General features: G+C 43.6%; 1 protein-coding gene across 12 annotated transcripts; it reads right to left on the bottom strand.

Annotated features, from left to right (window-relative positions):
* Positions 1–4: 4 nt before the first annotated feature.
* map7b (microtubule-associated protein 7b) lies at positions 5–22,640 on the bottom strand. 12 transcript variants are annotated; one of them, XM_084031310.1, is made up of 20 exons: positions 22,507–22,640; positions 11,172–11,336; positions 10,995–11,072; positions 10,124–10,287; positions 9,350–9,467; positions 8,849–8,950; positions 8,319–8,429; positions 7,797–7,892; positions 6,464–6,583; positions 5,193–5,365; positions 4,057–4,196; positions 3,606–3,835; positions 3,365–3,515; positions 3,110–3,281; positions 2,916–3,020; positions 2,751–2,801; positions 2,633–2,666; positions 2,344–2,452; positions 2,070–2,248; positions 5–1,904 (listed from the first exon to the last, which is right to left on the bottom strand). In XM_084031310.1, exons 1-20 carry the CDS (start codon positions 22,550–22,552, stop codon positions 1,894–1,896), a joined length of 2,355 nt encoding a protein of 784 aa, XP_083887436.1. In that variant the 5' UTR covers positions 22,553–22,640; the 3' UTR covers positions 5–1,893. The 12 variants fall into 12 exon arrangements, with proteins under 12 accessions (XP_083887436.1, XP_083887431.1, XP_083887433.1 ...); XM_084031305.1 differs by lacking the exon at positions 22,507–22,640 and adding an exon at positions 18,103–18,328 and having other exon boundaries at positions 4,057–4,193; XM_084031307.1 differs by lacking the exon at positions 22,507–22,640 and adding an exon at positions 18,103–18,325 and having other exon boundaries at positions 4,057–4,193; positions 5,193–5,341.
* Between the last annotated feature and the right edge of the window lie 31 nt (positions 22,641–22,671).

Raw genomic sequence — 22,671 nt, 5'->3', positions numbered from 1 at the left:
AACAGTACAGCTGCAACAGTTGTACAGTGATTTCAGCTTTACAGCGGTTCAGAGCGCTCACTGCCCCTCCTGTAATGTAAAGGGCTTGTTAGTTTTCCAAGCCTCATGGTCAGTCTTAATAAAATATATAGACTTTTAAACATCATTTATAGGATATGCATGTATTATGCAATGTATTTTCAGACTAAGTTGTATAATATGTGTAATACTGGAAGAAACCAGCACTACATAACCAAGAAAGGGTCATCTTTCTTAGGTTTCCTTCAATGTTTGGTGATACTGCAAGATATGAACAAACAAGAAATGAAGTGCAAAGGTTTCAGAACCAAATGCTAAGAGAGTAGCATTACCGGAAGTGAATATCACATAAGTGTAACGGTTTGGTTCCAGTGTTTTATTTTAATCCCCCTGGTGTGTCTTTCATTAGTGAAAAGCTGTATAAAGGACCAGTTGTTTGACAGTATTGCTCTTACATGGTGACATAACATTTCATCATGAGTTTTCATACTTCACAAACATAAATCAAGCAACAGAAGCCACCGAAGAGTTACGGCATGTCGCCAGAATGTCAAAGCTCACGCTGGGAATGCATATTTAACTTCAGTGAGAAAGACAAGTCACCTCATTCTTTCTACAATGCGGTAAGGCAAAGGAACGTCAAAATTAGCAGCATTTTCTTCTTTAAATCCTTAAATCACAAAGATCAAACAAATCAGATTATTTCAGAATTAACATCGCCAGCAAATTATTATAATCCATTTTTGCATTTGCTTGGCGAAAAAAACAAAAGTCAACCTCCAACAAAAGGTGGCGAAATTACAGCGGAGTCCTCGAAAACCGCCGCTGAGTTTGACAGCGTGGCAGGAAGCAGCACTGATGGGGTAAATGTAAAGGAAACAAATGTAAGAGAAGGACAACGTCAAAGCAGATGGGTTTCCCCCCTCTATTTAAACAGAAAGACAGAATGGAGGACAAAACAAAGAATCACATTTCATCTGTACAGCAATTAAATAAAACTAAAAACAAAAAAAAATCAGTAATTTACACCCTAATTCTCAGTTGAGAACAGTATCTTCATTTAGTCATTATTTAACTTAAACTCCATAATACTCCAACGCCCCCGTCTTACCCCAATAATAACCTCTATTCTTAAACTCTGTAGACACAGCAACATATATATTACATTACATGACACCTTCCTGTAGTCTTTATACAACTTCATGCACCGACATTATTCCTATATCCCGTCTCCGCTGTAACATTCCAATGGAAACGTTGAATTATGAGGTTCCAGTTAAAGAGAGCAAATCAATGAAACCTTGTAATTCAGAGTGTGAGTTCCAGTTAAAACGTCACATTGCTGATTTTATCAAACCCATTACAGTCTGTTCTACAGCAACAAACAAAAAAAAATCTCTTCAAGTATCATGGCTGAAGTCTTTTCAGCTGATCTCAGTTTACATGATTAATCTCTCACACACACACACACTCACTCACACACACTCAAACACACACACTCAATGGAATAGGCATTCAATCTTCCTGCGACTTCAGGACATTCACTTCAGAATAGAGGTCGTTTGGGGGCTATACACAAAACATTGTGACCAAGTGTAATCGTGTTCAGAGACAGACTGTTCCCCAGAGAGTTTCTTCAGGGGGGGGGGAGGGGGGGGACTTCTCTCTGGAGATCTTTAGGGAGATCACCATCTTTGGAAAACGGCTGCGGTGCTCTTCTGTCCTGGGAGGGTGAGAAAGTGAACCCTCCGGAAGGGTCCGGCTGTGATTGCTGCGAGTCCTTGCTTTGATTCAGTTCAACAGCTCTGCGTTGCCTCTCTCTGGCCGTCTCACTTCCTGTCTCTGGGTGTGGAATCATCTCGGTGTCGCGGGGCATCAGGCAACATCTAAACAACCAAGGGCAACAAGGAGAATTGTCAGCTGCTACGGAGATAAACTATACTATAAACTAAAGGATGATCACACCAAAAGTTGTCACCGTTAGCGACATCCTCTGCAACTATACCAAGAGAACAAGTGATGTTGTAGCTAATGACAAATGAAAGCCTGACCTGGTCCCTGCTGGGCTGAGATATCCTCTATTCCACTGAGAGGCTTTAGGAGACCGTTCTCCCTGAAGGCTAAGACAGGAACTCTCTCCTCCTCTTGCTGCTGCTCCTCCTCTCCCTCAGTAGGAGACAACCTGGAATGTGAAGGCAGTACAATCACCTCTTCAAACTCCCCGTTCTCGCTGGGGAAAAAAAAGGATAGAAAGGAAAGTGTCACGCTCATTACAGTCATGGACATCATCAATGTGCCAATCTACAGCCCAAAGTGCAACTCCACCTCTGGTCGGGATGGCTTAGTGCTGTGGTGCTGGGGTCAGGTTGGCGACCGTTGCCATTGCTGTTGTGTGTCGGTATCCCTGCAGGAGGACTAGGAGCTGCAGGGCTCACTGGTGATGAGAGGAAACCAACACAGCAGTCAGGAGCACCATCATGGGAACAACTCATAACACAACCATATGATATATTTTAAAAGGTTCCATATTCCTGCTAAAGTGATGATTCATTTTTCTAATAATATATGATGATAGAATCATTATAAGATTATAGAAACAGTTACATTCAGTTACCTGCATTGTCTCCATTCCTGTTAGGAGCAACTTTCTACGGATGGGAAAGAATAAAGAGAGAATGAACACTCAGATTGTTGATGGTTCGTCAGATATCACATTTCTGTTACTTTGTTACCTTCTCTGCCGGGTCTGAACGCCTGGTTCTCTTCATGATCTCCTCCAGACGCTGGTGGGGAAAAAACAAAGCCTTTATATGCACTGCTCATGAGGAAAATTATAATATAATATAATAATAATAATAATAATAATATAAGTGTGCGTGTGTGTTAGCATTCGTCACCTTTTTTCTCTCCAGGCGTTCAGCCTCCTCTTTCTGGAAGTGTTTCTCTCTCTCCTGCTTCAGTCGCTCGGCCTCCTCTCTCTGTCTAGATTCATCCTCCTCTTTCTAACACACACACACACACACACACACACTTTATTGTGAGATCAACAGACGTCTTCTAAGTTTAGTCTTTTATTCGCATGTTCTCTGACCTGTTTCTGGAGTCTCTCTGCCTCCTCCCTCTCTTTCTGAAGTCTCTCTCCCTCCATCTTTCTCTCCTCCTCCTCCTTCTTAATTTTCATCTCCTCCGCCTGACGCTGAGCCTCCTCCTCCCTCTTCGCTCGCTCCTCGGCCTTACGGCGAGACATCTCCTCCTGCGCTAACCTGTTTGAGACGCGGGTCGCTTTAGACTCTTTGCACACGACTCTGGATCACACGCATGTTCACAAACAGCCAGCCAAGCTCACCTCCGCTGCTCCTCCTGTTGCTTGCGCTCCTCTTCCTCCCTCTCCCTCTGCTCCCGGGCCAGTCGTCGATTCTCGGCCAGGATGCGACTCGCCTCTTCTGGATCCGTGGTGCCTGCTGAAGGCTTGTGGGCTGGAGGACTGCTTACAACCTCTGGAAGGCATCATAAATTACATTTCAGCCAGTTTATCTTCTTAACTGATGAATTAAAAAAAACAAAAACAATGTGGGATTGTAACTGACCGCTGGCTGCTGGTGGTGTCTGCTCACTACTGGTCTTGTTGTGACCCACTGGCTGAGGTCGAGGCTGAGGAAGACTGGGGACCTGCTCTTCTTCCTCCTCTCCGGGGGCTCTGATGGGTTGGGGGCTCTCAGGTGTGACCCTGAAAGGACGAAGATTTCCAGGGTCCTCTGCCCCCGGAGACTTGAGCTGCCTCGGGGTTGGGGGGCGACCTGTCGGCTTAAGTGGAGGCCTGTGTGGCGGAAGAAAAGATAGCGACAAAGTATTGGCAAAACATAAGAGCAGATGTGATTCTGCTAGTTAATAGTGTTATTTAAGAATTTGAACAGTTTTCATGCAACATGGTTTACTTATTCGCCCAAAATCTTGTTACATCCTCACCCACCCTGGTCCCAATAATCCATAACTCAAAACTCAATTCTGCTGATGTACCTCGTGGGTGTGTTCTCCTACCTGCCAGAAGAGGGTGCTGTCACTTTGCCGCTCTTCTTGACTTGATAAGAGGAGCGCTTGTTGGGGGGCAAAGTCAGAATGGGAGCCAATGGGAGTGACAGGTTGCTCCACGACTTCCTGACATGGTCACGGTCCTTCTGCTATTGGTGCAGGAGGTGGAGGGAAACAATGACATAAACCAACAAAAAAAAAAAGAGAAAAGATTATTCAAAATGGGCAGAAGTCAGGTGAGCCGGCAGCATAATGTCACTGAAATAGCTCTTCACAAAAACGTCCTGAGCAACCCATTAAGTAATCCGGTGGTACAGAGAGAGTTTGTACCGTACTGACAGCAGCAGAAGATGATCAGTAACAGGATTAGACTCAGACGGCCTTCCTCTGGCACCAAGCCATGGCAATAACTTAAAAACAAACAAAAAGGAGCTGTTCCCGAGATTAAAATCAACCTTTTCTCACACAGACCAACTCACAGGGCATACATCATGTCCTGTCTGTAGAGACGGTAAAATAAAAACCTGAACTACAGTATACAATATCTAGACATCATGGCACATACATGATATAACTGCTATATAAGTGGTATGCTGGAATGAGAGTGAATTATGAATGTGTTTGTGTAAAGGTATGGTTTATGTATGCGTCTCTGGGTCCCTGTGTGGAATATAAAGTACAGAAGATATCCTCCTTCTAAGACCTTAATGGTATCAGCTGTGACAAAGCAGCAGACAGATGGACGACAGTAATGTGTGTCTGTGTGTGTGTGTGTGTGTGTGTGTGTGTGTGTGTGTGTGTGTGTGGAGAAGAGACACACATATACTCTCATATTGTGCCTGACTGTGAAATAGTTGAATTAGAAGAAGAGCAGCAATAAACAATCGCTTATTATTCTGAGCAAAGTAAGACAATTAAAAATGATTTGAAAAATTCTCCACTGTTCACTAACTCAACCTCAAGTTCAGATATATTACAGTTAATAGATTCAAGTTGATTATTATATGAATTCATCACATAAACACACAAGCACCTGGCATTTGTCACAACTTACATTCCTGACAATATTGGAACGGTCTTCATGTATGGAGAACCGATGTTGTGGATACACAGACAAGCACATGCAGGTTGATGGCATGACCCACCTGTGTGGTGCCGGTGGTCCTCCTGCGAGCCGTCGTGGTGGAAGCCGAGACCGTCCCCCTGCTGAGGCACCTGTCCTGGCTGCGGCAATGAGGAAGCGGCTGGGCCTGCAGGGCTTTGAAGGACATGGAGCCCATGGGGTGGCAGGACACTGAGCGAGGACAAACAGGCATGGCTACGGTGATGTACGAGGCGGGAGTTCGGAGTGTTACCAGGAAGGTATGGAGCGAGGCGGTGTGAGGTGAGCGTAGGTTTGATAAAGCAGGGGGAGGTCGGGAAGGAGAGGAAGGGAAGGATGTCAGATGAATCAACAAGAACAAGAGTGATAAGGCGTGAGTTTGGGAAGGCCAGGAGAGGAATCAAAAGAAGATGTTTGGCAGAAACGGAGAAGAAGAGAAAGAAGACTTTAGTGCTACTATTTGGAAGCACAACTGCTAATACATTGTTAGGCTAAAAACTATTCAGTCAGAATAAACTACTTATTATAGAAGCGTTAGACCTGACATGACAGAGGAAGTGAGCGTGCAGAAAAATACGAGTAAACCTCCACACAGTGTAGACAACGCTCAGCGTATAAAAACGTACACAGTAGAGGAAAAGAAGACACGACGTGTTGTTTGTTGGTCGATAAAGTGTTAAAATAGTGTGATCATTCAAAAAAAACACACAGAACAATGGAAGAAATACACGAGAGATTCTGGGCAACAACAAGATGCTGTAAAATGTTAGGGAAACGAGTGCACTTCAACAAACAAACAAACAAACAAAGCATCATTTGGGGTCCTCTTATAGACTGTATGGGCTCTCTGTCACCAATCATCTTCATTCATATTTTATACTTGTGATCATTTACATTAATGAAGTCATGGTTCACCAGAGGGGTTCACAAAACCAGCAGAAAGACAAAGAAACAAAACCATCTAAAGCCATAGTTGCTGTGGTAACGACAGTGGGAGACATGATATTAATAGAGAACACTTGTTTAGACCCACGTGTGTGTGTGTGTGTGTGTGTGTGTGTGTGTGTGTGTGAGCTTTGAGTGCCTGATACAGGCTGGTGAAGGAAGTTTCAGACGGTGTAATGCTTTAAGTCTGGCCAAATCTGATTAACATCCGAAACCGTTCTGGTCAAGAGGCCAACACATGAACAGCATAAATACTTGAAATACAATGAACTGTGATTCTGTTTTCAGTGTTTCAGCGCACTCCTAGACATCCTCCGCTCCCTAAAAACTCCTGACCACGAGCGCCAGGAGGATGTATGTGCATATTACCTGTTTGGTCTCCAGACAGACTCATGGCACTGCGGCTACGTGCCAGGTAGGAGTGCGTTGGCTGCTGCAGGCGGTTCACCACGTTGCTCTCCCATGGCGTCAACGGAAGGCGGCGCAGGCCTGAGCAGACACACACGTAACATTCGAGGTTTGATAACAACTTAAACTCTTAACCACCCCGCTGATTAGCCGAAGCAACCGGTCAATGCATATTATACGGTACGTGTAATTACTGTATACGTGACAGTGTAGGCGAGAGCTTAAGTCGGGACCATGCACAGGCTGCTGTGTTACACATACACCTGCATGCACCGGTTTGTTCATTACGACGGGAAGCAAACAGCCTGGAGTGAAGTGCAAACCAAAAGCAAACACGGGGAGGAGAGCATTCAAATAAACAGTAGATCAAAGGACATACACATCTTCATTTTAAGAAAATGGTCATTAAGATTCAAGAAATATATGAATTCATCTGGAAAATAGTTCAAGAAGTGTTTAAGCAAGTGAAAGTAGCTTTTATGCAAGTACATTTAAGTATTTGGTCATGCAGTCATATTGTATATAACATGTAGTTTATTAAGTAGAAGGCAACAATGCAACAAGTAATTTATCTCCACGATAACCTGATTTGCCAACTTAAAAATAGACAAAGGAGAGTTTATCAGGCGAAACATGCAGCACTGCTCGCTCTGATAATGAAGCAGAGTACAAGGTTGCAGGTGAGCGGCGAAGATACTACTGGGCTGGAAACTGCAAAGGTCGATGGTATGGATTTCATTTAATTTCTAATTTGTGTGCATGTCTGATGGTTGAAATGTTGGGTGTTGATTTTTTTTTTTTTTTTTTTGCTGGGATCAAAACAGCAACGAGTGTTCCCGCAAAAACAAAAAGATTATCCTACAGAGGATTAGAGAAAGGGGTCATGCTAAAAAGGGGGGAATCTTGATCCCTCTGATGAAACACAGAGAGGTACCAACACAATCACATATACAGTATGTAGTACATGTTATTGTTAATATTTCACATCATATTCTGTAATGTAGGACTTTAAATTCTTAACTCAGTTGTCAAATAGATGGCACCCCCGTTTAAAGCTACAATGGTGCACTGATGAAAAAAAATGCATGTGGGAGAAGAAGGATTGTATAGCTACACATTACATCTATTAAAAAAAAATATCAATGAGACAAAACGCAGGATAATCAAAATATACATAAGCTTCTGTTTGGAAATCCTCAACAGTTTCCAGCCCATGATTGTTTCGCTTTGCAACAAAGTGCGTCACATATGATATAAAAGGGATCAAGCTGCAAAAAAAGTTCCCAGAAAACACCTGTGTTTTTGTGCCGAATGGTCTTTCCCTGGTGTAGGCGAGGTTTGGACTGAGCTTTGCTAATGACAGGGGAGGAGGCTGTTCTCATCTGTAAGCCTGTCAGCAACATATACACATCAAAGAATACATGATCTAACGGTTCAATTCATGTTTATCTACATAATTTATTAAGAATTAATAATAAATGGTTAGACAAGGAGATGGATCAATATTAGACCCATATCCGTCTGTTGATATGCACTTTTAAATATATCAATTTAAACTTTTCATCAAATTCTGAGGAAAAAAGTGAAAGTGAAAGCACGTCTATCAAAATGTTGGACTATTCTTTATACATAATTAAGATTTTTGTCTGTATGAATATCACCAAAATCTTATCTAATAAATAAAACAAAATAAAACACTAACGATTGGTAAGAATGTCACAAGAGTCACAACAAAACACAAATGACACAAGACACAGCCACAAGCAGTGGATACTGTCATGAACAACATTGGCGTGTTGAAGTTCAGGTGTGTTACCTCGGTCTGGTGAGTGTAGGAGTGTGGCAGACGAGTAGGAGAGGCGCTTGGTAATCACAGGATCTGTGTGTTTGGATAAATTCATTGTGGACACTGACCGCCTGTCAGCATCTAGAAACAAAGAAGAAACATGATGAAAGCAAACTTGTGATATATTAAACAGGTGGAAGAGAGAGAGCTGGAGCCAGCAATCTCTCTTTGAAGGGTTACTCTAGTCTATTCTGTTAAATCGGGTTAGATATGGAAAACACTACTAACATGTCGCTAAAAGGGGAAAATACTACGAGCAAATTAATTAGTGCTAAATGGGTCTTATGTAACCTAAAAAGTGGAGCTAAAATGGTTTGGATGATCCTTTCTCTCGGGATATAATCAAGTGAAAAACTGGATTGCTACAAACACTATTCATGCCATTCACATCGACGTACGTTGACACTAATGCCAGTGCTATGATGGTGCTGTACAGTTACAGTGCTAGAGCCAGCGGTCTAACACTGGCTGGCTAACCGACACCGTGCTTTAATATTCACATTGGGAGGTCACGCCGTATCTGCGGTAGAGACTGAAAGCACTCTGCATGTGCTCCAGTCCAGCAAGGTCGAGTGGATAGAGGAAAGCCGACTCGACAAAACCTGGACCAGGAGGGGGGGGGGGGGGGGGGAAGGACAATGGCAGAGAAACAAAGAGCAGAGAGGAGATAGAGGGAGATCCGAGAGCGAGGGTAAGAGAGAGAGAGAGAATGTGAGTCAGAGAGAGGTAGAGTTAGAGAATAAGGGAGAGAGGGAGGAGCAGAGCAGGGTGTGAATCAGCAGTAACAACAGAGGGCAGGGGATCGGCAAAGATCAAATATAAACATGGCAGAACAATACTGACACGCAGAGGCAGCCAGACATATTTACACAAGAGAAACACTGTCGGACATCAGCGAGATGATACTGCTAAAGTATTGAATGAAGCCGAAGGCACTGATACTCTCGGTGTTGTGAGTTTCTGCAGCTCTCAGTGTGTAGTTGTGTGATGTGTAAAAGTACCTGCTGGCGTGCTGGGAGTGTTTGTGTACAGTGCCCCTCCCCAAGACCACCGGTTGGTCTTCTGCCTGGTTTTCTGGCTCCTCTCCAACGTCCGACGCATCACTGCCTCGTGACGAACCTTCAGTCAGGAAAACAACAAAACATAACCAGGATTAATAAGACAATGAACAAAACAAACAAAAAAAACGCCCAAAGATGCACCATCAAAGACCATGAAGTGTGTTTTGTGCACACACCGGTTGTACAGGTACCTGGCAGATAACACCTGACGTTATGCAACAGACTCAAAATGAAAGCAAACCACTCGGTTATCTCACTCTGCTTAAATTTGTCCTCGGGCTTTGTGGTTTACAGGAAGCGCAAACAAGTCCTGAGCTACGTGTGTAAAAGTACGTCAAAATCTTCCTCCTCTTCTGCAGCCTCACAATCATCAATAATTTATCAATTCAAAACCCAAATCAACATCCTGTCATAAAATCCATGGGTGGCATAGCAACACGGTGCTCCCTACAGTCAGTGATGTGGCGTGTGAGTACATGGAAATACGTTAGGGTAATAAGGGTTGGGAGATAGGAGATGGCAGTAAAGTTCAAACTCCAACTCACTTAGGACAGAAAGGGCATAGGGCGTGTAAATGGTTCACTAAAAACTGATATTTATTAGCCTGTTCATGAGGAGTAGATTTGTTGCACTATGGGAGCACGCGTGTGTGTGTGTGTGAAGGTGAATAGTGAATATCTCATAAATCCTGGTGACCATCCATGCGTGTCAGACCTGGTCTTCTTCCAGTTTCTGCCGTCGTTTCTCCTCCACGGCAGCCCGTCGCTTGTCCTCCTTTACCCTCTGCTCCTCCAGCCTTCTCCTCCTCTCCTCCAGCTGCTTCTCATAGTGCTGCCTGGCTCGCTCCTCACGTGCCTGCCACTGGGCCTCCTTGAGAGCTGAGGCACAGTGCATATATAATGATAGTAATGATTTGATGCCCATGCATAAGTGTGTGCTAAAACAAACACACACACACACAAAAAATCAGACATGTGTACAAACACACATGCACACACAGGCTTACAGCAGCAGTGTGATGGGTCATGTGACTAGGATTTAGCTCTCTACACAAAGAAAATCCTTCTACCCCTCAGCCGGAGCCAGAGGTATGACCACTGCACAACACTATGAAGACAAACATACTTCAGTCATAAAAATAACATACTCAGACGGCGACCTTCCTAAAACCCATCTGTTGTGGTATGTCACTCACACACTAAACCCTGTCCCATTGCCTGATCCATTATGTAACATTGGTGCCCATGGCAACAGGGGTGGCCTGGCTCCAGCCTGGACTTTATGTAACGACCAGAGAAATGGGCACTTCACCACGGTACCAAGCAAGTTAAGTCAGGGAAAGACCCAAAAGAAAGTGAGGGATGGATTGAAAGCCTCCTGCACACTAATATACAGCCCAGACACACACACACACACACACACACACACACACACACACACACACACACACACACACACACACACACACACACACACACACACACACACACACACACACACACACACACACACACACACACACACACACACACACACACACACACACACACACACACACACACACACACAGTTAAAGAATACACACCGGTCTGTTTCTCACGCTCCTCCCGGCGCTCACGGGCTAACCTCTGTCTCTCGTCGATCTTGTTGAAGAGCAACGAGTCTGCAACACAAACGACTGTTAAACTGCACAGTGTTTTATGTCTCATTTTATTTGTCTGAGCGTGAGAGAAATGTTTCCCCGTATGCTATTGTGACTTACCGGTCTTGGTGGCAGCATTGTTACTGGGGCTGTTGCTGGTGGTGGTGCGGGTCGGGGTCGGGGTGGGGGTCAAGGTGGGGGTGTAGGTCTGCCCGGAGCCCGAGGAGCCGGGGCGGCCGGCTGAAGACGCTCTGCCATCCTCCGATTTATACTGGGAGTAAGACTCTGGAGAGAGACACAAACAAGCCAAGTGTCAAGACAAAAAAAAGACACCAAGAGAGGAAACAAAAGACAGAAAGAGACCGAAGGATAGACAAACATAATTTTACATCACAGCTGCAATAAACATGTTATATTCAGCAGCATCTCCAGAGAGCTACCCTCCATGGGGGGGAAAACAATCAAATATAGGCACTGCAGTGTGTCCATACCATACATGAAATATAATACATATGGAGTGGCCATGGAGAGAAAACAACAAACACAAGGTATTTCTATCAAGGCCACGATTGAAATTGTATGCATGTAAGTAAGTAAATGCAGCTCAATAAACCAACCTCTCCCTGAGGCATAAAGTAAAGTGCATTTATTTCAAGTACATTCAGTACATCCACTGGTGGTAACCATGACGCTTTCCAGGGCCTTGCAATAGACCAACTATGGAGCCAATAATGTCCTCCAAGGTCAGCAAATATTCAACGAATATAATCCACAAGGTGTCAATCCTCATGACTGCCTTTTACTATCAATTATCCTTTGCAAAGCCAGTGTTGTCGTCCCAAAGCTAACCTTAACCCCACACTTAATTAAAACAGTCTCTGTCCAAAGCCATCTACAACCACGACAAGCGCCTTAAGCAGGAATACATGGAATAAAAGCCTTGGCCTTGTGCACTGCTAAAAATGATTTAATTATTCTGTGGCTGATCCAAACGTGGGAACAATTTAATTACCAGCCATGAAAGCAGGCGGCTGTTATTAATGTCACCCGCTGAGTGTGTATGTGTCACCATCGCAAAATGTGTTCTTGAAGTCATCAACGGCAGGAGGAACCACCGCAGAAGAGGTTCTACAGGTGTGTAGGTAAATCAATGAGAAAGAGCCACACCATGAAAGTCTATGGTGTACTGAAGTCAAGCATGCAACACCATGGTAGACCAAAAATACACTGAATACTTCAGCAGTTATGTTCATGCATAATTTAGTATTTATTCAATACAGTTCACCTCTGCATACTGACTCTTTCTTGCTAGTATCTGATTCGTAGAATAATCTGGGTTATGAATATAGTAATAGTTCAGGTAAATCAGGCATCGCTGACACGTTATTGATGTCCTCTCACCTTGCTGGAATTCATTATTTTAATTGAAAAATACACTTTTACTACTTGTTTTAGATGTACGTTTTCATTACAGGAGCACACATGAATACAAGAGTAACCTATACTAATCATTTGAGTGTGGTCTGACACATAGTAATGTACGGTCTAAACCTAGAATAGCTGTGTGTGTAGCTATAATGTGTATGCAAACCAGCAAGAGGAATGCAAAAACAGATGCAAAACTGATTAAGAAAGGGGGGCGCCAAAACAAATGTAAAGTAGTCCACCTTCAACCTGACAGTCTCCATGTGCGGCCCCTCTATTGCACCATTGAGCTCTGTTTGGCAACATTTAAAATCAGGCTTCTGCAGAGTAGCCTAACAGGAAACAGACTGGGGGAAAACAATACTATGCCCCCTCTGTGTTGCAGTGTTTCCACTCAGCTCAGAGCTAGGCTATTGATTAATGGCACACACTATCAGGGCTCAGGGTGACTCAGCATTTTCAGCCTCCTGGACACCGACACAGGACTCAACATTTGGGCCCAAACAGATGGGCTTGTCACAAATATTGCACACCTTTGTGATTTGGGGTAAAAAGCTGGTGTGATTAGGCAAGGATCCAAAGACAAACAGTATTAAGGTGGCAACTAACTAACTAAAGGAATTGTACACTATATGCAGAGGTACTGTGGTTGTGCAGAACAGATGCTCCAACATCCCTTTTGTGTGATAAAGAGGGAGAGAGTTGTGTCTCCACAGAGACCAGTCTGTCCTAGAAAGTTTGGAGATTGAACTAAATCAGTCGCCCTGACCCAGACTCAACTAAAAAAAAGAAAAAACACACCGACTCAACCTGAAATAGCACAAGCTGAATACACTACTCCATTAATTATGCACAATCATGCCGGTGGAAGAGAGGGGCAAAGTGCACGTTTCGTAGGCTGCAAGTGGACTCTTATTTTTTGCATAATTAAATGCTACCATGGATATATGACCAGAGTAGTCTGTGTGATATTAATCAGGTACAAAGGGACTGAGAACTACTGCACTGACTCCCATGTGTTATACTGTATACTACCGTATATATGTTAAAATGACATGCCACTCCCATACAGTACAATCTGTTCTGCATCCAACAAAAGGCAAAATAAACGCAACCAAAGCATGATGATTTTCACTCATTTCACTTCATGCCTTGTGTTATGTTATAAACTAAACTGCCATTGCTGATTTTTTGCGGTATTTCACAAAAGGAGAAGATGGACGAAGCTGTTATAGCTGCAGAGGTATTGCATTTCACAGTCTATGGGACATCCACAGAGGTGTGTACACGAGTATTACCAGGTCTACCGCGGCTCCGCTGCACCAGCCTTAGAACTGGTTTCATAATGGCTATTGTTATGACAGGGAAGGCTGGGCTGGGCCAGGTTACAATCAACAGTCTAGTCAATGTGTTACTTCCCCTCAAGTAATTTTCTTGAATCAAAAGATTAGCTCATTGAGAGAGAGAGGAGTAAAATGTGCTGCAGTCAAATACTACAATGGAAATTTGTAAATGGCTTTTCGGAGGGGACATAAGCACCTCCATCAAGAGGTCATAAGACCATTAATCTGCATCAAAAAGACACTTGGAGCTCTTTCCATTGGTGGAAGTTAACTTCTAGTGACTGATGAAGTGGACCTTCTGACAAACTGAACGAGGCACTACACAAACAGTCAGTGATGACGGGCTCAGAGCAGAACCACTTTCCTTAATTTGAACTGAAGCACTTCACTGGAAATTGCTGGAAATGCTATGAACCACACAAATAGGGAACAATTCCCCTTTTGCAAATTATGGCAAAGAAACACAATGGAACAACGAATGCAATGAATGACAATTATCCATTCATAATATATACTATCATTATTAAAACTGTAGAATACTTGCATGCATTGAAATGATTCACGATTGAGCAAAAATAATGCATAAAATAATTATTGAAATACCCACTCCCACACATGCAAATTATTCTTGTGGGAAATAAGGATCTATACAGGAAGAAGTAATATGATAAATCTAAACAAAGAGGAATAGCAGTGAAAACAGGTGTTTATTAAAGAAGAAGCTGGGTCTAAATACAGTAGGTCTGTCAGACACAACGTGGCCCATATTGTCATTACTGGAATTCTTACAACAGACAATGTCCACTTATGAAAATATTTGCATGTGTGTTTGCATGATACAGCACTAGCCCTTGAGCTAGACTGAAGAAAACAAGGCCTGATGCCGCAGGGAGCCGTCTCACTTTGACTGTCAAAAGAAAATGTCTATGGATGCAGCACTGTATCCCAGACAGAGCCAAAAAAATAAATAAAAAAATACCAGGTCAGCTGAGGTCAAAGGGCATCCTGTGGATCAGAGTCGCAGGAGAGTTGCTAGGGCTGTCAAACTGAACTGAGCCAAAGCTTTTCTACAATCGTCTACTAATACACCATCACATGCAGTCGCCATCTCCTGTTACATCTCACCATCCAGCTGTTGTTGAGGTCATTAAACAAACAACGCTCCAAAGCAGAAAGTATATTTGCCCGTGTGCACCAGGAAGCCGTTTAACAGCTTTTGCAAACACACCAATTCATCTGGAGCATCGTGCTACTTCCAAGTAATCCTTCAAAGACCCCGACCACCTTTTGCTTCCTTCATATTCCATCAACCGAGAGGAAGAGAGGATATCACAAAACACAAAGTACAATAGCGTTTAAGTAGTTTAAAAATACATCCATCACCTGAAGTGGATGCAAACACCCTTTACTTAAAGCTGAATGCCTGTACTTTAACCTCAAAGTCATGTTTAATTTAAAATCCAATGTGCTGGAGTAAAAACCGAAACAAAGTTCTTTCACTGACGGACTGTATCTGTTCGTTCCGTACCCTTCACCTTGCCCATCCTGTGCCGATGTATCATTGAAATTTGTAGACGTCCTGAGATCAAATTGCAAGTCTTTACCTCGAGTTTGGCGCATGATTCCCTGGATGTCGATGCCAGGATGGGACCTGTTGAATGCCCGGCTAGTGCCCCGGTCCGACTAGTCAGATCGGAGGGCCAGAATCAACGTTCCTACTTCTTGCAAACATCTTACACCGGGGAAGATCAGCTCAGATCCAAAGTCCACGGTGTAGGGATGAAGGAAAAAGATAAGACGAAAGAAAATCCAAAACGACCGAAAGAGGGACTCGACCTCTTTCCAAAGGGGAAAGCAGGTATGGAGAAAGAGAGAGGGGTCGGCTTTGGTCGGTGTCACTGTTGTCGAGAGCCAACTGACTGTGAGACAGGTCGTGGCGACTCTCCAACCCCCATCCTTTTGTCCATGTGTGTGCATGTTTATGTGTGTGTGTGTAAAAGAGACAGAGAGTGAGACATAGTGAGAGTGTGACTGTTTAATCTGCCCCTCCCTCCCCTAGAGCTGGATTGCGTGTGTGTGTGTGTGTGTGTGTTTGTGCAGATCCTCCCCACCCCCAATCTATCTGTATTCATTGGCAGTCAGATTAAATGGTCAGAGTTAGCGATTAATGCTGTGCAGTCCAGACCAGTGGGTAGCAGGGAAGCATTCACTGTGGTTCCTGCCTCTCCTGCAGCCTGAGAGGATTAGCCCGCTGCTAATGCTAAGCTAAACGCTAAGCTCCAGCCAACAGGGCGGCAAAGGGGGCAGGGGACCGGAGTCCTCCTTTGTAGCCCCGGGACAGGCAGTCAGACCTGGATAAGAGGTGCCTTCAGGGGACGATGCTTCAGCATGTGTTGCACACGGCAGGTACAGGTTTGAGCTCAGATGATGGGAGGTTCGTCTGGTCACTCATTATGGCTTTTGAAAGCAGGTTTGACAAAAAGGACCACAAATAATTGAAACAGCTGCTGTCAAATATTATATTATTCTCTATTATTCTTGTTTGTTGTAATGTAATTAGACAGTGGTGATTGATTAGTTTGGAGTTGGCATCCAAATTGATGAGATGGGCAGGTCAATCATTAAGAATCAGTAAAATGCAATTATCCAACCAAAACAAACAGCCTATGCTGAGCCAAACCTCATCTCCAGCTCTATTCCTGATGAATAAAAAAGGTTGGCTAAGGTTCAACATGACAAACAGTCTTGAATGAGGGCGTATATAAATGTTTGTTGACTATTAAATCTATTGAGCCATACATCATACTTACACTTGTCATCTTTGAAATACAGACAGTATCCCAGCATGACTGTCATTTTAAAATAGTGTCTAACAACTGAGTAGGTATCCGATATTGCAGGCTTGAATCACACAAACAATCATCTCTTCATTTCCCCTCTCTGTCTCGGTCTGTTCTCCTCTATTATTCATGCTTTAAGTGAGCTGTACATACTTGCCCCATGAGAAAACCACAGAATCCTTACGAGTATGAGAATCATGCCTTACACTTACAGGAAATGTAATTAGCAATAGTCAGATAGTTATTTTGTGTTGTATTGTCCTTTTTATACCATTAAGCTGCAGACAACTATAGTTACATTGAGTCAGATTAGCTTAGAGCTGTGTAAGACTGATGGAAGCTAGGTGAATAAGGTGAAAATCTGAATCTTTAATATTTGATCACCCTTCTGTCTCCCCAAGTCAAAGAAGAAACCCTTCGTCAATCAGTTATATACAAGTTCTCTTTTCACCTTTCAAAATAAAAGGTATAATGGATAATAAAATGCATATACATGGTGCGCACTGCATCACAATTCCACTGCAAACCTCTCCCAGCACTGCTGACTTAACATTTACACCACAGAGTATATTTCTGTTTTAGGGGCAGCAGCATTTTCCAGATCCAGAAGGACCCTGAAAATCTCAATTTGCTCTATATTCTTGTCTCCTGACCTACATTTGCACAACCACACATCCAGTGACTATCAGTCTGTAATACTACAACAGCCATGACACATGGCCCATAGCCTTCCCATGCTAATTCTTAGTAATACTTAGACAGAAACAGGTTACTGAAACCAACTGTCGCTGAAAATGCAACCCAACAGCAGATAACGTCCACTCTAAAATGAAATGAATGAATGGAGACGTTCATAAGAAGAGAATATCAGTTAAAAGTTAGCATATTTATGCCTGCTGTGACTGCAGTGCTGTCGACCGACCGACCGCTCTGCTCACTGATGCATTCATAACCAGGTACACGTGAAGAAGTCTGCACCTTCGCTCTGATCTGCTGCCCTTGTGTTGACCCAATCTCGCCCTGTCAGCTGGTTTCCACACGCACACCGCTCTCTCATCAGACCTGTCAGCCACCTGTCTTCAGATGGCTGAGCATGATGGGTTAAGAGGACTTTTCTTCTGAACCCCAGCCCAAGCTCTTGGCACACGTATACATCATTCACGTCCTACTACGGTAACAAATACACACGTATGCATGTAATTAATGATCCACAACTTCAGATCTTTTTTTATATCGTCTACTCCTGTGGCTCCCTGGAGACTGGTCTCAGATTTCTCTGCCCTGGTAGCCTCTCTGTCCCAGATATGAAAGCCTTCACACACACATTAGCACACAATGTAAGAGTTTAAATGAAGCTCAAACAGTGAAAGTACTAGAGCGTGCACATGGTGCTCTCCACTTCAACATCCCTGTCAGTTTCCCCTCCATCCTTTTCCTCCATACCTCTTGTCTTCCTCCTGCGAGCATCTCTCCGTCTCTGCCCTTCCTCCTCCTCAGTGATGGTGAAGAGTGCCGGGATGGCTGAACGGCTGCCTCCCTTCCTCAGCTTCCACTTGCCCCGCGAGAGCCCACCTCCACCTCCTCCTTGTCCTTTACTATCTGGCATGACCTGCCCTGTTGCTAACCCTCGAGCCCCTGGCTAACTCACCCAACCCCTACCCATCCCACCCTGCAGTGGTGGGTGGGAGGGGGGGGGGCAGGTCAGTGGAGGATGCCAGACGATTGTGATGGACAGCAAGCAACTGAAAGCCTTCTCCTCAGTGACGATGTAGGGAGTTAAAAGTTAATGCTAACAGCCAATTCCACTGGCTGTACATTGCTGATCCATTTCTGAGCAAGCAGAAAAAAGAGAGGAGGAGGAGGGGACAACAGAATGGGCAGTAGAGATGGAGGAAATTAAATTATGACGTGATCGATAAAAAGGAGACGGTTAAAGGAGGTTAATGGTCAGAGTGATGATGATGATTGGGAGCATGAAGAGAGGGAAACGGAGCTGCCCACTGTGCCATGGAAACACAGCTTACGATGGCGGCGCCCGGTGTAGAGACAGAGATAGAGAGTGCAACAGAGTCTGAGGATGAGCTCTTGTCGTCTGGCTTAGAAAAGAAGACTTAATCCACGAGACTGGCTCAGTCGAAAGCTGGAAAGATGGCACCTCCCTTGACTTCCTCACTCAAGAGCTGAGTGAATCAAGAGGATGCTGCTGCTGCTGCTGCTGTCACTACTGTTACTGCAGCAACCCTTCTCCCTCCTCGCTCCTCTCTTGCTGGGCCTATTCTGTCAAGGCAAACTTGTCAGAAGCATCACACTGACTGTACAGCACACACTCCGATGGCCCACAGATACACGAGTGACAGAGGTCAGCACGACCGTTGAAATATTCAGTGCAAATCCAGCGGTGGAAAGTAAGCCGGTACCGGTAAAGGGTTTCCGTGACAACGGCAGCGCATGGAACAGTGATGCAGTGGCAGGGTGGAGGCGAGAGAGCAGAGGACAGGCACACTTTAATATAATGCCCACACACACACACACACACACACACACACACAAGTCGGGATGCACGTCTATGCACACACCAAAGCAAACAGTGCAGTGCTGGAGTTGCCTCTGTGGAAGGGGTGTGTTCATAGAGCACATGGTTTATTATGTCCCCGCCCCATTCTGCATTTAAAGAGCCCATCATCTATTTGACATATTGGGAGTAGTACAATTAATATGATATCTTTACATTCATGTCCTGCTGGCTCTTTACGGGAACAGAAAGATAAAGAAGTAAGAATCTGCAGATCACTAGTCATATCTGAACAGTATTACCGGATTCTAAGTGGTGCTTCACTTTCATTTCACACTGAAGAGAGAAGTGTGGAGCAGTTGAAGCTATTAGGGACACAGTTTGTCGGGTGCCACGGACAGAAGGGAGAAATAACAGGGCAATAAAGTTATCACAGGCCACATTAAAAGAGCCCCGTCCAATTGCAGTGCAAACACCAGCCTGAACAGCCATTTCATGTGCTTGTTCAGGCTAAGCTCACGTCTACCAAAGCAAATAGGCCGACACACGGAGATTAAACAACCAGCATGACAGCTTGAAATCTTTCTCCGGGATGCTGTCGTTAAAAACATCAATGCTACAAAATAATTAGAAAAGAAGCAAGATAAGAAATGGGGAAACTGGGGGATCCTGAAACTCAGTATGTTTATCGCATTTTGTCAGTTTTAGGCAAACTATATTTCTGTAAGTTTGACACAATGCAACTTGTGTCATAGAGGAATGAGGATCGCATCATTATCATTTAAGTTATGCACCCCGGTGCTAAAGTAATCCTATGTCTCTACAATAGATGCATTTCTTCCCATAGTTGGCCTACATATAAAGTAAACGTTTGCTCAGCAACTAGCCTCATAAAGACTCTTTCAGAGCAGAGTATTATGTACAGTAACATATCAAATATTCACAATGCCTTCAAGTAACTACTGTAGGATATAAAAGACATTCAGGAGGACAAGAATTGCAGCCTCATCTCCTGAGGCAACATGCTGTACAAACGCACATTCATGAAAGAGCAATCTGATCGTTGTCCCTGCAGGTTAGAGTAATTCTGAAATCCTACCCTCAGACATAAACCGGAGAGGCGAGGCTACACACCCTTCTCACACATATTCCATGTGTGTGAGAAACTCAGACAGATGCCGATATATAAACAGATACAGTGAGCAATGCAAGCATTTAAGCTTATTGTCATGTTTAATTCAAAAGATGAACAACAATTTAAAAGTAAAAGGATGATGTTTCCTGTCGTTGTTGATTTGTCAGCAAAGAAATGTTATTTTAAAGCATATGTCACATGCATATTTTTAGTATTTAGATGTGCCAATCAGATTTTTTTTATAGCGAGATAAAGCTAAAAGCTCATTCTGTCGAAGCCCTTTGTGACATGAGGTTTGGAATTGTATAAAATACAACAAAAATAAGATGCACAACAAAATTAAAAGACCCTGCATGAAGGGATGAATAGGTAGGTGAACTGCAACACATTCACACCTGGTAACATGACCCCATAGCTATCAGATGCCTTAAAGTAGTATAAAAGCTATACAAAGCATTTTTGTGCAGGCATATTATGAGGCAACTATTGGATGGCACAGATTAGAGAATGGCAGATTTGAGAAAACATCTGATAATCCCGTAGGGCAGTCATAACATTAGAGCCAGCTTCACTGTTGTGGTCAAAGACGCAGTGGTGCAGTCGACTGTGTGTCTCCACAGTTCACAGCAGCATGGGAATATCAGATAAATAATGCATATATGGAAGGAAGTTGTTTAAAATGGATGCTGAGAGATAGGAGCAGGTTTATATTAGGCTAACATAAGCAGACATTCATGCAAAAATTGAAAGAGGGTGATAATGGTGAAGATAGAACGATTAAAGGAGAAAAATACATAAACCATACGATTTATGTATGTCCCAATACAAAGTATATCAAATAGAGTATGCCAAAAGATACCTGGACGTGCAACTGCATCAGCTCATTTTGCAGTATACAAGCCAGCATGCTTTTCTTGCTATTCTGACCCACAACATAGAGATATGACCAAGATGGTCAAAAGGTGAAAAATCTTACGAAACAGTTCAAAATTCCCAGTCAAATTTGCAATTTGTAAGATTCTGCATGCTCAAACCCCCCAAGCAAATATTACGGAGCGTGCAAAGGTGGTGAGGTTATTGACTTACAGTTAAGACAACTTTGACACGCCTACAACAATGTTTAATCAGCCCCCCCACCCTAAAGATGGATGGGTAATTCAGGGACTAAAACACTGCGTTAACAAGATTCCAATGTGATGTCACTGCAGGTATTTTGCCATTAATAGCTAATGGAAAAGACCTGTTTTGATTTATCATAGTGGTGTGGCCCAAAGGTGCAAATACACTTGTAAATATACCACACAGAAATGTTCGGCTGTTTGTGATTCAGCTTTATAATTTTAAATAAAAGGTGGATTATACATGATTTTATTCTCTCTTTGACTTTGGCGACATCACTGGAGACAAACGGCTATTGCATGGATGCTTTGCCCCAAACAAGAGAAATTACCAGACTGACAGGAGTTTGCACGCACCACCATTATATTTTTGCTTTATGCCTAATATTTGTATTTATTTATTTATGTTTTAAACTGAGACAAAATTGAGATTTAAATTACAAACCACCACTCAGAACAAGAGCAGTAGCTAAATACGCAACGTTGCTATGGCGCAGCTTTGACGTTAATACGATACATGAGACGACGCCGTAAAGCAACAGTTAGGGTCGCACCTGTTAACCGGTGCTGTAGTAAAAGTTTGAGGTATGAAGAAGCCGCTCCAAACTTTGGACGGAATAACAAACAGAGCCAGGAACAAAAGTTTTAACGTTAGCCTAGAAGATAAACTAGCTAACTTCTACAGCTCTGTTAATTTCCATTAAAAAAAAAAAAAATCACCTGTCACGTCCACTGAAGGGGCTTTTCAAAATGTCAGCAACAGGTGTCCGCGAGCACCGGAGGAGCTAAAAATGTCTTTCAACAACGACAACAACAGAAAAGGTACGACTAGAAACATTGGTGGGCTTTTTATAGAGCAGGTTTAATAAACGTTAAGCAACAGCGCCTGAGTTGAGTCGGTTTTGATAGTTAATCCCACTCCCATGACCGACCGGCTCGCTCTGTAATTCAGCGTTCAAACCGCCCCCAGACGGAAACAACCGGAGCCACTCGGAGCCGAGAAAGTGCTTAAAACAACGCCTCGTCCTATTTAAGGAAACAAAATGTCGTTCAAGTTAACTTTTCTGTCTGTAGGAACTCACCTTGGGACTCGGGAGGAGATGCGTCGCTGCCATCCTGGTCCGCCATTTCTCCTGACGTCAGCGCAGAGGGATCAGCGGCTGGAACCCGAGGGACCTGCTGCAATGATCCCGAGGCTGGGCCGGACCGGAGGACCGGAGGGAGGGCACCCTCCAACGGCCAGGTGG

This window comes from Eutrigla gurnardus (assembly GCF_963514095.1).
Source record: "Eutrigla gurnardus genome assembly, chromosome: 16".
Classification (NCBI taxonomy): domain Eukaryota; kingdom Metazoa; phylum Chordata; class Actinopteri; order Perciformes; family Triglidae; genus Eutrigla; species Eutrigla gurnardus.
This window is presented reverse-complemented; position numbering and strand designations above follow the sequence as displayed.

Excerpts from the sequence above, each read along its gene's own strand:
- map7b (XM_084031301.1), bottom strand. The coding sequence starts at position 18,265 with ATGCCAGATAGTAAAGGACAAGGAGGAGGTGGAGGTGGGCTCTCGCGG. Across the intron at positions 8,951-9,349 it reads CACTCCCAGCACGCCAGCAG|GTTTTGTCGAGTCGGCTTTC; the intron begins GTACTTTTACAC and ends CTCCTGGTCCAG. Across the intron at positions 3,836-4,056 it reads ACAGCACCCTCTTCTGGCAG|GCCTCCACTTAAGCCGACAG; the intron begins GTAGGAGAACAC and ends TCCGCCACACAG.